A 14,223-nucleotide genomic window follows, 5' to 3' on the forward strand; every position below is an offset into this window, starting at 1 on the left:
CACCAAACTAGATAAGAATGACATGCAACTAAGACTGCATTAGTCATGTAATACCTATCTTCAAAGTACCTAAATTCCTTTATAGCATTAGAGCTTTCCTAGGGGGATTATTTCATATATATATACATATAAATCAATCAATCTATTTTGCTTTCCCCTTGATTTCTACAGCTCTGAAATGGACCTAAAGCTATAGGTGCAGGCTATAAAAATAGACATCAAAGAAGAAAGAGCTATTAGTAAAGGTTTCAAAATATTTTCAAAACAGAAAATAAATTATTTCATAAGATAGAAAGGCAGAATTCATACTCTAACTACTACACTGTACACAGGCAACCCAGTCTCAAAAGAAATTCAATTTTTTCACACACTTTTGCAGGAGTACCTATTGCAATGAAGTTTTCTGTCCTACCAGGTTCCGGATTTGATAAAGGACCACTATACAGTAAAAGTCCATCTGGTACCACAGTAATAAACTCTAGAGAGAGTGAGCTTTCAAAACAAGGCCTGATGGGACGAAACCATGCATAACCATTTCCATGGAAACTGTGCTTTGTCTGCTGGCAGTCTGGTCCATGAAATGAAGCAGGACAAAGACATCTGAAAGAGCACAAAAACATCAAACAGTCAAAATTCCCCAACACTTAACTTTGGGTTTTTTGTTTCACTAGCATTAAATAGCTGTTTAAAAATAGGAGCAAAACAACAAATACTTTAGCAGGGTCTCAGTGGTGCTTGATTAAAGTATTTTAGGAGTACAATGCATATTTTTCACTAAATAAAAACAAAAAACCCACCACCAGAACACACTTCCCATTTCTTCATACTGAATTAGGCACTCTTAAAAAATTACCTCTGTTAATTACACCACTGGTTTTTTTCCCCCAGAGTTCTCTTTCTTATTCACAAACTATTTCCATGACTTTTAGGACCACAGAACTCTTACCGGGCCACTACTAAAGATGCTCTGTTTACAGTGCAGTGCACTCATGGATTTTCTCCTTCAGTAAGAAGTACATTTATGATTTTTTTAGACCTGTATCTTATAATCCCCAGTCAACAATTTAAAAATAGAAGGAAAACAAAAAAGGAGACTCTGCAATGGAAGTTTTCTCACCTGTAACCATTCAAAGTGTCGATACACATCCCACCATTGAGACAAGGGCTTTGAGGGTAGGAGGAACAAGACTGATGAACTCGGTCCCTAGCTGCACAGGTGCAGACTGCATTGATGGTGGTTGTTACTGAGACAAATGACACACTTCCAGTATCCATCACTGTTGGGATGTCACTCATGGCAAGGTAGTTGGTACAGCTCTCACTGCATTTTGCGCTCCTACATTCATCTACATCAATCTGTGAAATGTTCAATTGCAAAGCTGACTGGATCTAAGAGAAAATACAATTTAACACATCACCAGTCTTGTCCTAATGAATGTTTTTACTCACTCTGTAATTTCTGAAAAATCTAAGCATCACAGCCTTCATGGGATGCTTTAGTTTCTTGAATATTAAAACAAACCAATTTGACAAATACAGGAAAAAAAATATGGGAGCAGTATTTTCTAAAAACAGAATAATTGGCATGACTGACTGTGAACAGGTTGAATCTGTACTGGCCTACTGCCATTATTTCCAAGGGCCAAAGCCCTGAGAGCAGTGATATTCAACCTTCTGAGCTGTGCTGTCTGTATCACACTTCTCTGCACCCTGACAGCAACAGGCATGTTTTAGCTGAAGCCAGGAGAAACATTCTTCTGTGTGAGTTACACCCAGATACTATTTCTTATGTCCTCTTGCACATAAGGATACAGACACAGGAAAAAGCAGGGCATTCAATATATTCATTGCCATTACATGCATTCAATAATAATGTCCACAGACAAGAGAATTTCATAGCAATTAAGGTTCAGTCTACTAACTTGTGCCCCATACACTTAAATTTAATGGCAAACTGTCTGAAGCAAAATGTGGTCAACTCAACATACTGGATACTGTATTCTGTTCTACATTAATCTTTCCTAGTGCATTGGGGGGGGTTATCATTAATTGGGGTTGCACCTGTGAGCCCAAACACAAATAACAGCTTTATTGTATACATAGGTCTTGTAATGTAGTAACTCTGCAGTTTGCAGCTTCTAATCTGAACAGACTGAAGAACTAGCAGAAAGAACAAAGGGGAAAGTAAGCTGTCCACAATAAGCCTCAGGACAGTAACACGGCTGCCATTAATTCAGACTTTTTGTGCTTCTGCCAGTAGCCTACACACTGAACTAAGTTATCATGAAGTTTGTTCCCTGGCATGATAGATTTCTCCCTTCCACTTACTTGGGGATTGTGCACTATAAAGCTTCTGACATTAAAATGATGTGCCCAAACACAAGAGACCTCACTGCACTCACAGTGGTGTATATATTGAAGTATACAAATGTAAAACTAACATTAGATCAAACTGACACTCTCTTCAATTCTATATTTAATATGTATCTTTTCAAATTATCAAATGTATGACAAAGGCCTTAAAAATAACTCTGAAAGGATCAAAACAAATACATAAACACTGAAGTGATTTTTTCACTCGTGCTGCCATCTCAGTTCACCACTGTAAGAACTTTGACCTTTGTAATCAGCTGTCAGTATATCCTCAAGTATCATAACATGTATTGAAAAACGTCTCCCCAAAGGCATAAAATACACTTTACAATGACGTGATGCATCCTGTCAATGCAATTTCATGTGTGCTGCCCACATCTATCACCATTAGTGGAGTGTTCATAATGTACATGTAGACAGATGTGTAATACCATTACAGAAAACCAGTGTATATAACCAACCATGGCTGCTTTACACTATTAGGATGGATTATTTTTCTGCTAAACAATAAAAAATCACAGCTGTTGTAAAGCCATATCCCAGGGAGGTAATGCAAACATATTATTTGTTTAGCAATTCAATGAATAATTCCAGTGCTAATTATTTATTTTCTATATTTATAGTTAAACATGTACAAAAACTACTGGAAAAATTCTTCAGCTATGATTGGTTTTCTGTAAACTATTGGTGATTGCTCGCTAGAGCTATTAATTAAATATTAAAAGGTGATGTATAATTAATACAGGCATATTTTTTCATTAAAATATGTGAACCAGTCCCCTTGTTACCATATTGATTAATTCACCTGCCATATATTATGGCACAGAATATTTTAAATCTATGCAATTTGCTATATTATTGTTGCAGTAATTCAATAAATAAGCAAAAGAAGCATTCCTCATTCATACTTGGTCACTCTGAAGTGTCTCATAATCCGCACAACTATTTAAGAAACAGTAAGATGTAGGCAGGTGGCTTCCAGAATCAGGAAGACTCTTCCATATTCACATAAGTGGGAAGTGCAAATATGCTCCCATAGCCACAAATGACATGTCAAGAAGCACTGCCTTGCCCAGGGCAAGTCACAAGCCAAGCAGCAGCTCCTTGCACTTGTGCAAGGCAGTAGCTTTAGCGTCTGTTCAGCAGCATCTGCAGGACTTCAGCAAAGCCACAAGAAAGAAAAGTGGGCCCCAGACAGACTGTATCTGGGTGACTGAGTTAGAGAGCATGCAGGATGTGGTGAGAGAGCAGGATAGTTATGGAACACCAGGATCAGGAAAAGGACATCTTACATTAAAGAACTGATTTTGCCTTGTTACAGTGCAAACATTATTATAGAGTAGAGTAGAGTAGAGTAGAGTAGAGTAGAGTAGAGTAGAGTAGAGTAGAGTAGAGTAGAATAGAATAGAATAGAATAGAATAGAATAGAATAGAATAAACCAGACCAGGTTGGAAAAGGGCTTTGAGATCCTCAAGCCCAACCTATTATCCAACACTCTCTAATCAACTAAACCATGGTACCAAGCACCCCATCCAGTCTCTTCCTAAACACCTCCAGTGATGGTGACTCCACCACCTCCTTGGGCAGCCCACTGCAATGGCCAATCACTCTTTCTGTGAAGAACTTCTTCCTAACATCCAGCCTAAACCTCCCCTGACACAGCTTGAGACTGTTTCTTCTTGTTCTCTTGGTGGTTGCCTGGGAGAAGAGACCAACCCCCACCTGTCTACAACCTCCCTTCAGGTAGTTATAGACAGCAATAAGGTCTCCTCTGAGCCTCCTCTTCTCTAGGCTAAACAATCCTAGGATGTCACTTTGCATGTAAAGTTGTCCTTTAGTGATTTGAATACAATCACAGAATTGGTTGTCTCCATCTCAATTATCTGTTGCAACTCTTCTAACCTGCAGATTCCTTCCAGCAGGATTTTTTCTATGGAGTGTCTGATAAGATTACACAATGAAACACAGACAAGAAAACCCAGGAGACTGCACCATGACAGGAATGCAGTCCCAGACAGCTTTCTGTGACTGAAAAGTGGTTATATTTACTGACTCAGGAGCTAGCAGAACAATATAGTAATAGCCTGTAATATAGTATTACAGTAATAGTATGTAATGTATAGTATGGGACCAAGGAGAAGCAAGAAATCAATTAATTACTTGCTTGACAAGTGGTTTTGTCCTGAGTGAAGCAAAAAGCCTTACCTGGAGATCTGCATGTAGATCTGCAGGCAAGATGTTCTTCCACTGAAGTTTAGGATGCATGCCCTGCAAACTCAGTATCTGAGTGAACTGCACAGATGACAGATTACACAGATAACCCTAGAGAACATACCTCATTTTTAAATGCTGCCATCTCAGCATGCAGTTTCTCAGGTCTATAATATGCTGAGCCATCATGGACTGCAAATCTTACATCTGTCTGTTTTCCATCAATGTTCATCACACTGAAGACAATGATATCACTGAGCTTAGCAGGTAACATTTTTGCCAGTAATTCCTTGAACTTGTCATGTCTTGTTTTGCCATGTCCATCTATCCTTACGAACTCCTCTGCTGTGACATCTGAGTTTGGTATGTAAGTAGATAAACATTAAATACTGGTAGAATGCAGGATAATTTCTCAGCTTATTTCTTGTTTAACAATATGGAAACACACTAGAAAATGTCCTAGAGTGCTAAGTAGATCGAGTATTGATATAATAATACCTACAGCACATGAACATTCAGGTACAGAAGCAGCTGATCTGAACTCTCACCAGCAAATAGAACCAACCTGATAGACGCACAGAGGCCGAGTTTTGTATGGCTTCATTTTCCAGCTCTTTGACATGGATTTGTACTGTAGATATAACATCAGGACAAACTCCGTCAGAAACTCTAACTTCCAAGTTGTATATTCCTTGAGGAGTGTTATCCACCATCATCAGAGAACCAGTCCTCTGATTTAATCTGAAAGACCTAGATATAAACCTTCAATTAGGAAACCTCAGTATCTCAAATGGATCATTTACTTTATCTGTTAACATAATTCAGAAAGCCTTAAATGTAACTATGAAGGTTATAGGAATTGATAACCTCAAAACAGCACCAGAAACACCTTAATTCAGAAACTACAATCTGCAGAATTTATAACAGGTGTCTCTCCCACTACCTAACCCCTAGACTTTCCCAAACTCGAATAAAAGCAGCGTGTAAGCTGAACCACAGGGTTCAACATAGTCATCATGGTCTGGTCTGTGAGATAAGTAATAGAAAGTGACAAAAACACACAAAGTTTTTCCAGATCTGCATTTATATGTCTGGAACAGCATAAGTTCTGCATGAAATCACAGATAAAATCTTCATTTGCCACCTCAAAGGGACCTTAATCAGTCATTATGGAAACATTCCATGACCACTATTATGGAATAGTAACTCTCTTACTATGAAAATAGGCCCAGGGGCTGCTGACAGAAAGTCAGTTTTTAATTCTGAGCCACAAAAAGCTCTTATGCACAGCAGAGACAAAAATTCACATTCATTTTGACATCCATTTTCTGTATCCATACATGCAATCACGCTACATGCCATATCACTTTATGAAAGGAACAAATAACATCTAAGTAGGATTTAAGGATCCAAGTCCATATTTCAATTAACAGAAAAAACTTCACTAATCTGAGTCATGGCTTTCACATGCAATTGTAAATTTAACCATCAAAGGAGATCAACAAATTCCCTTTCATTTTTGATTAAACTATTTCATTCTGCCCTTTGAAATTCAGGGTTTGTATTTCATCAACTCCAACATTTGAGAGCAAGTATTAAACATTCTGCCTATTTTTCAATTGGATCGTACAGAATGCACATTTTAAAATAAATTAGTGATGACATCTGACTAAAAATCAACATCATGGTGTGATCCTCCATTCTCTTGGAAAAAAAAAATATCTCTTGCATTAATTTCTTTATACCTAGTTACCCAAATAAAAAGAGCATTCAGAAGGTATATTCATTAATACACTCTATAACCCTGGCTTTATGCATATCCTGAACACAGAGAAATACATGAGAAAATAATTACAAAAGCATAAATATTACTCATTTTGACACAAATACAATCCTCACTTGAGCAGTTTTCCTTCAGCAAGAAATGTTTTATTGTCCCAGTCATCTTGATCTGGTGCAAACACTTCCCCAAGCACTGCTGTTGACCATTTTCCTGTTGAGATCAATTATAATAAATCTGCATTTAATTTTTGCTTTTCAGTGCACTTTATATTCTGCTGCATTCATTACTGTATTTATTATTTTCAGACCCCTGCTTAATTTGGTCATGGTTATGATCCGAGATTCTTAAAATAATGCAGAGCCTGCCACAGGACTTCCTCCATTTCTGGAAATGTGAGCACACTATGGATGTCACATGAATAGAAGAAAAGCTGCAAACAACACAAAACAACCACAGAATGATAAATAAGTACAACTCTATATACAATTCTTAGATAAAAACAAAAGTCACCACATCAGGAGCTAATCCCCAAATGTTTCATTGCTACTCTATTATTTCAAACAGCACGTAAGTGGAATCCAGCAAAAGAGAGCAACTTGCAGGGTGCAGCTGGGAGAAAAGGACATGACTGAGAAAAGGAAATGGGCAAGAAGCCACCAAGCTGTGACAGTTCTTTGCCCTTTTTTCAGGCCCTTGTGGGCTGTCACAGAAGTGGAACATCTGAGCAACTGTTCTCAAATACTAAGCTCCAGGGAGGGAGACCTTTGAATTTCACAGCCAAGATCCAGTAACACGTGAAATTTTGAAGGTTCAAATCTGGAGCCAATCCAGCCTAGAAACTTTGTTCTCCCATTTCTGCACTAGGATCAGGTCACATCCTTTTCTAATCTAGGCATACTGATAGTCAGCAAAAATAGCTCAGTAAAGAAATACTCTTTGTAGATTAATCTTCTCTAATAATTATCAGAAATTCTACCAGTGCAGTGATAACTGAGATATAGTCAAGTCTACCTGGAATGGAGTATCTGGGCAAAGGCATAATAAAGCACACTTAATAAGGGCCACCAGGACTAGTTTTGCACACAGTTTCAGGATAAAACATAGTAAAACATAGGAATTCAAGAACAAATTTTAGAAAATATTACTAAATTGTTCATCCTCTGCTAAACCACTCTGATGAGAAAATGTAAAACATTCACTTAATGGATGCATTTGCTCTTCTCTTTCTATGATAAACCTCACAGCCCTGTGGCTGCTATCACAGAGCAGCTTTCCTGACAATATTTCTTGAACTCGGTACTGTGTATTGCTCATAAACACATCTAGAATCAGTTCAAAGACTACATTTTAGAGCACATTTCCTAGAGGAAGCAGTCACTTATTGTACCACAAAGATTATTATTTTCCTTTGGGAGGGGAGGGGAGGTCCTTTCTCTTGGATCCTTTCTTGACAACAGAAAACTCCACAGATTTCTGTCCTGCTCAGCCACACAGTGGCTGTCTCAATGGAGGTAGGACTGGTCTACAATTCCTCATCTATGAACTTCTGTTTATCTCAGATACTTCAGTTCTCCCTTTCTCATCCCCAGATCTCTTCACGTCAGATCATGGGTGCACACAAAAGACTTTTCCTCTGTGTAGGTGGAAAGTAGTGAATGGAAAACAGATTTTATTGGTTAAAAATCATGCTTTTTCTGCAAGTGAAATATGTACTTGTTTGCAGGTAACATTTTTTGGTAGATGATCACTTACATGCTAGGGTCTCAGCTTTGCAAATACATTTTACTCGTTCCACTTTATTTAGTACTTTACAGAATTGGACTTGAAATTTAAAAATAGGAAAACCATTTTAAAAATAAATTAAGAACTGCAAGGGGGGAAAAAAAACCAATGTGTAAACCCACACTATATTCATGAACCTGCTACAATACCCAAATACCACTTACCTTTGTAACTGTTCACATAGACTTCCTTATGGCCAGATTCATGGCAGTTGTCATTTTCGTCACCAATTGTTATAGTTAGGGTGCTTGTAGAGCTCATAGCTGGAATTCCACTATCTGTTATAACTATTGGCAGATGAAACACTTTCTGCTTTTCTCTGTCAAAGGACCTCAAAGCAGTTACAGTTGCTGTGTTATTTCTGTTGTCAGTAAGAGAAAAATCCGAAGAATTCTGAAAATCTGGCAGCAATGAAAATGTAAAAGGTGGCCCATTTTCCTCACTGTCTGGATCAAATGCATGAAGCAATTTTGATGTGTGGTTCATACGCACTATTTCAGGCCTCAATATATTTTCCCAAACTACAGGCATGTATGGTGCCTCAAATCTTGGTCCATTGTCATTGACATCAAGCAAATTAATCAAAACTGTAACACTTCCAGTGTGGGCAGGTGTCCCTTGATCACAAGCTTGCACAATTAAGCTGTATTTTTCAATGACTTCACGATCTAGGATATTTGCCACAACCACATGACCATGTTGGTCAACCACAAACTGTCTCATGGGATCTGAATCTGACCTTATAGAATACATGATGTTCCCATTCAAACCAGAATCCTGGTCTGTAGCGCTCACTGTGGTTACTGTAGTACCTACAGGCACGTTTTCAAAGAAAGGGCTTGTGTGAACCACCTGAGAAAGGAATACTGGGCTGTGGTCGTTAGAGTCTTCAACTTGGATCAGGCACACTGCAATACTAGAAAAATCAAGATCTTCCACTGTGAGAGTAAGATTAAACTGCCTTTCACGGGCATTCTCAAAATCCAATCTTTTTTTGAGTCGAATAGTGGCACACTGCCATTCTTTGTCTCTCTCAATACTAAACTTCTGATCTGGGTCTCCCCCGATGATACTGAACATTAAGTCAGCATTTTCCCCAGTATCTGCGTCTGCTGCACACACTTGCAGAACTTCTGAGTCGATGGCACTGTTTTCAGGAATTGTTGCCTGCCACATCTTTTTTGTAAATTTAGGTACATGATCATTGATGTCTGCAATCCAGATAGTGGCAGTGCCAGTTCCTGTTAGCCCTCCCCCATCTCTTGCCTCAACAGTAAGAAAATAATTGTCAGTCCTTTCTCTGTCGAGCGTTCCCCCTGCTACATGAATTGTACCAGTATTGGGATTGATATTAAACATGTCAGTACCAAACTCATTTTTTGCATTCTCTGTTATCCTGTAAGTCAGGACAGCATTAAGACCTACATTTGGATCATCACGATCAACTGCACCCATTTCCATGACTAACGTTTCTGCAGGAGAATTTTCAAAGACACTCCCGTTGCAATCATGAGGCATGCACGTAAACGTGGGTGCATTGTCATTTATATCCCACACATTAATAATTACATCAGCAAACCCTGTAAGTCCTTCTCCACCTTCATCAGTAGCCAATACAACAAATCTCCACAAGGCTCTCTCTTCCCGATCCAGCATCTTGTGTGAGTAAATGCTGCCTGTTTCCTCATCTATTGTGAAAATGTCACCTGCACCATGCCCATGCAGTGAGTATCTCAAATCTCCTTCATTCCCATTACTATCAGGATCATTTGCCATAACCTACAAAAAACAAAGACATATAAATTATTAAATAAGCAATTATTGCATTATATCCTTCCTATATGCTGCTAATTTTACTGTGCTGTTCTGATAGCTACTTTAAAATTTTAATGATTTGCTTTTTAGGATCACAAATTATCCATCCTGCTTACCCTACTTGCTATCTTTGTAGTTATTTTTCCATTTCTCTTCACCCACTAACCAAAAATAAAAATCAATAAAACTAAATTTCACTAATATATCTGTGCTAAATTATCACTAACATAATTGTACCAGAGTAATCTGTGCTCTTTGACTGAAATACTATAATCTCTGAAACTACATACACTACCTGAAGTACAAAGACTGGTAATCCATCCAGCTCCTCAATTATACTTCCATAGTATTCATTGATAGAGAAAACTGGAGTCTCGTCATTTTTATTCACGACATTGATGATGGCAACTGCATAATCTTCCCATTTCCCATCAGAGGCCAGCAAGTGAATCTCATACATTTTTGTTTCTTCATAATCCAGTGGCTGGGCAATAAAAATGGCTCCTGTTTCTGGTTCAACATCAAGCACTCCTCCTGTGTTTCCAGCTGTGATCTGATACCGTAATTTAGCATTTGTTCCTGTCAATTACCATCAGTATCAGAAAGCACACAGTTCTTGAAGCAGACCAAACATGTGGTGTTAAAATGCAGTACAAATTATATAACAACTGCTTTTGGTACTACAGTTTTGTGGTCTTTTAAAACATGCAGCTATGTCAGTTTTATGTGTCAGAATGTCCAATTTTAATGATATAATGTGCCTTTCCTATGAATTATTAATTACTTATGAACCCTCCAATTCATGGATGGATCAATATGACTGGCCAAGTCTACAGGACAAATTCTTATTTGCTAACACCCAGCATGTAAGAATGAGTTATAAATACTTCATACTGTAGAACCAACCTGCACTCACTTATGCATAGACCTTTCCAACAAACAGGATAATTATCTACCAAACTAGAGACAGCCGAGACAGCCCTAACAGAACTTTTCAGATGCAATACTGATTAGTCAATAGTTTTACATCAAATAAAGACTTTCTGACCTTTCTGCAAGCTCTACCTTCACATTACTATTCTTCTTGCCTTCCCTTCTCTTATAGCTACATCTTTAATCCTTATTAAAAGGACAGAAATGGAGTGCCATATATCCATCACATTAGGTTCTCTGATTCAACACTATAGATGTACAGGCAGCCTACGTAATAAACTAGAAGTTCCTTGAGTAGCTAAATCTGTCTTCAGTATAACTTAATTATAACTTCATTACATTTGTCTCAACCTCAGGTGGGTGAGGAATCAAATGCAACCAGGATGCACTTGCGCTTTGTAGACGTGCTGACAGAACAATGCTCTGGGACTTGTGCAACAACAAAAAAAAGGATGTTTAACCATACAGCCAAGTCAAATTAGTAGTGCACTGCAGCCAAAAGGTGGAATCTGTAGTGTTCCTTTTCTGCTTTATGATCACTGGTTAGGTACTTATTTTTACATGACTTATAGCTGTATTCCTGAATGATTGGCAGATAAAGCATTATAGCTAAGACTCGTCACATGCCATTTAAGGAAGGTCAATCTCGAATATGAGAATGTGTACCAATAAATTTTTGTTTAAAACACAACTATACTGTCCATAAAGAAAACAAATTAATCTCACTGAAACCAAGTTTGATTCATTCTAGTTAAGCAGGACATTTTTATAGGTGCCCATTTGTAAGAAAATTACCTAATCTATAATACATTTTTATTTGCTGGCAAAGAAATTATTCCCCATCATTCCACATTAATGCATTGCCTCCAAAATAGGAGTTACTTGACTTATGCCTCGCAGCTCCATTATGAACTGATGTTCATGCCCAATCAGTTCACACTTAAAGTAGTTTTAAAATCTAGAGGGAAAAAAAAAAAAAAAGACATTTTCATTTCTAACACTACTAAATATGTCTTGGTGCACTGAAGTTAACTCATTAATATTTTAGACGCAGCTATGGGGAATTCCAATAATTTACCTTCATCGTCGTCATTAGCGCTGACCGTAATGACAGTCGAGCCCACCTCCTGATCTTCATCCACATTTGCTTCATAGACACTCTGAGTGAAGACAGGCTTGTTATCATTCACATCACTGATAAAAATGCGCACGTAGGCCGTGTCTAGAGAAACAAGAAACTAAAATACTCAGCTGTGCCACTTCTGTCAGCTACAATTCTTTAAACTGTCTAGCCGCACATTAAATGAAGACGAATATGCAGACAATACAGAAACAAACCCTTAGGGTTGTGGACAATATATATACCAACATTATTCCAAAGCACTTGGATATCAAATGCATGTCACATTCAATTTGTCTGAACAGATAATATGTGAATATCTGATGCCTAATATGGCAATTGTACAGTTTTTGGTCAGAACTTGAAAAAGGGAAATTAACATTTAATCTTGTATCTCCGAGCTTCTGTTTTCAAAGACAAATCCAGGTAAAATTATGCTTGCAACAGACATTTGTCTCTTACCAGAGTTTGGCTTCCCATGTTTTCCAGGTCGAGCTGATTCAGAGCCATCTACTGACTTGACTTCTAGAAGATAGGACCCCTTCTTCTCTCTGTCAAACACTGAGGCAGTGTATATTGAGCCTGTCTCTGAGTCCAAGCTAAAAGATGTGTAGTCTCTGCCACTATCATGTAACAGGGAGTAAGCTATCTAAAGGATTAAAAAGAAGTCATTATTCTTATACTTCCTTTTGTTGGGCAGTTCACAAATTAAAGAGAAGAACAACATTTCTTTCGTTTGAGATAGCTGAGTAAAACTACCATCTTGAGCAACCTAGTTTAAAGTCAACTGTGTGAAGACTGTGTAAATAAATTTGTCTTGGTTCCCAAGACCGCTAGTTCATGTAAGCACAGTGCTTGTGTGACTGCACTCAAACTCAGCCAAATATCACAGGTATTAATATAATAGCCACAGGGGAGCTGTGCACTTGACTTCAGCTTGCACTCTTCTTCTAAGAATATAACTACTTCCAGTTTTTAAAATCACTACCAAATGCATCCACTTTTGCTGTTTACCTGACATCTTTTGTAAGAGATCAGTTCTCAGTACCCTCCACAATTTACAACTGTCAGAAGCTTTTAACTTCTAATCACACTTTAGGTCTATGTAAACCTTTCCAAACCAGGGCAAGTTTTTCACCTGAACTACAGGTTGTATTTCTCCACCCGCTAGTTTCAGTTGCATTTTTTTCACACAGTAAGAGAGAAAAATATGTAATTAACTATTTCCCTATTAGTCATCCCTTTTCTAGTTCGAAGACTTACAGTCTGGTTTACCTTTGGAAGCTATTCCATACCTTTCATCATAGAAGATGTAGGAACCCACTTGCTTACCTCACCATTCTGACCAAGGTCAAGGTCTGTGGCAGACACTTGAACAACAAATGTCCCAACAGCAGCTCCCTCTGCTACTGAGGCTTCATAAATAGAGGAAGTGAAGAATGGAACATTGTCATTGACATCTGAAGCACAAAAAAAGAGCATATAAAAAACTATTACACTTTAAAGGGAAAAAAATAGAACAACTACTATTAATATACTGTAATATCACTACACAGCTTACACACCTGTTACATTAATATAGACTGTAGTGAATGCTGCCAGAGGAACTGCAGCGACATTCTGTGCTCGAACCCTCAGCAGAAAACTCTTTGTTGTTTCATAATCTAGTGGCTCAGCTACTAGGATTGAAGCAGAACCATCATGTCTGTTTGGAGTCAGGTAGAAACGAACTGGCATGTTGGTCTCTGGTACAAGGCCCTCTTCTAGGTTGTAAGTCACACGGGGATCACCAAGGGGAGAACTTGCTTTGATTGTCTGCACAGGTCAAAAATTTCGCACAATTAACAGTTTCGTAAGTACCACAACATTTCTAAAACCTTTTGTGTATTGATTCATCTAGACCTCCATCTCTCAAATGAAAACATTAGGACACATGTTTCCTGAGACCAAATCTTAACCCTACCCAATGCAGCTTCGGGCTGTACACAGCTGCAGCCAAAGGTCACATTTGGTTACTCATTAATTTATCCTAAATATACGAATTTTGAAGTTACTTCATAAAACTGTTCCAATTACTCACTCTGAGCAATCAAATTGAACAACTCTAATTACTTTAATTCCAGTAATCACCTCATGTAACACAATAGCATTAAAAATTTTGGAACACCTATTGTGCTGTTCAAGTGGAAGAAAATTAAATAATGG

At 37.9% G+C, this 14,223-nt stretch overlaps 1 protein-coding gene across 1 annotated transcript in view; it reads right to left on the minus strand.

Annotated features, from left to right (window-relative positions):
• LOC137447269 (neural-cadherin-like) overlaps nucleotides 1–14,223 on the minus strand; it is a 60,588-nt gene that overhangs the window by 16,014 nt on the left and 30,351 nt on the right. Inside the window, exons 13-23 of the mRNA XM_068150643.1 lie at nucleotides 13,584–13,833; nucleotides 13,351–13,478; nucleotides 12,481–12,667; nucleotides 11,977–12,120; nucleotides 10,261–10,544; nucleotides 8,315–9,929; nucleotides 6,485–6,578; nucleotides 5,151–5,335; nucleotides 4,710–4,939; nucleotides 1,118–1,389; nucleotides 386–600 (exon numbers count right to left, since the gene is read on the minus strand). Coding sequence (XP_068006744.1) covers nucleotides 386–600; nucleotides 1,118–1,389; nucleotides 4,710–4,939; nucleotides 5,151–5,335; nucleotides 6,485–6,578; nucleotides 8,315–9,929; nucleotides 10,261–10,544; nucleotides 11,977–12,120; nucleotides 12,481–12,667; nucleotides 13,351–13,478; nucleotides 13,584–13,833 — 3,604 coding nt within the window. The remainder of the gene's footprint in view (nucleotides 1–385; nucleotides 601–1,117; nucleotides 1,390–4,709; nucleotides 4,940–5,150; nucleotides 5,336–6,484; nucleotides 6,579–8,314; nucleotides 9,930–10,260; nucleotides 10,545–11,976; nucleotides 12,121–12,480; nucleotides 12,668–13,350; nucleotides 13,479–13,583; nucleotides 13,834–14,223) is intronic.

The sequence above is a fragment of the Melanerpes formicivorus genome, unplaced genomic scaffold (assembly GCF_026170545.1).
Source record: "Melanerpes formicivorus ecotype bairdi unplaced genomic scaffold, bMelFor1.0.p_v2 SCAF_20, whole genome shotgun sequence".
NCBI lineage: Eukaryota > Metazoa > Chordata > Aves > Piciformes > Picidae > Melanerpes > Melanerpes formicivorus.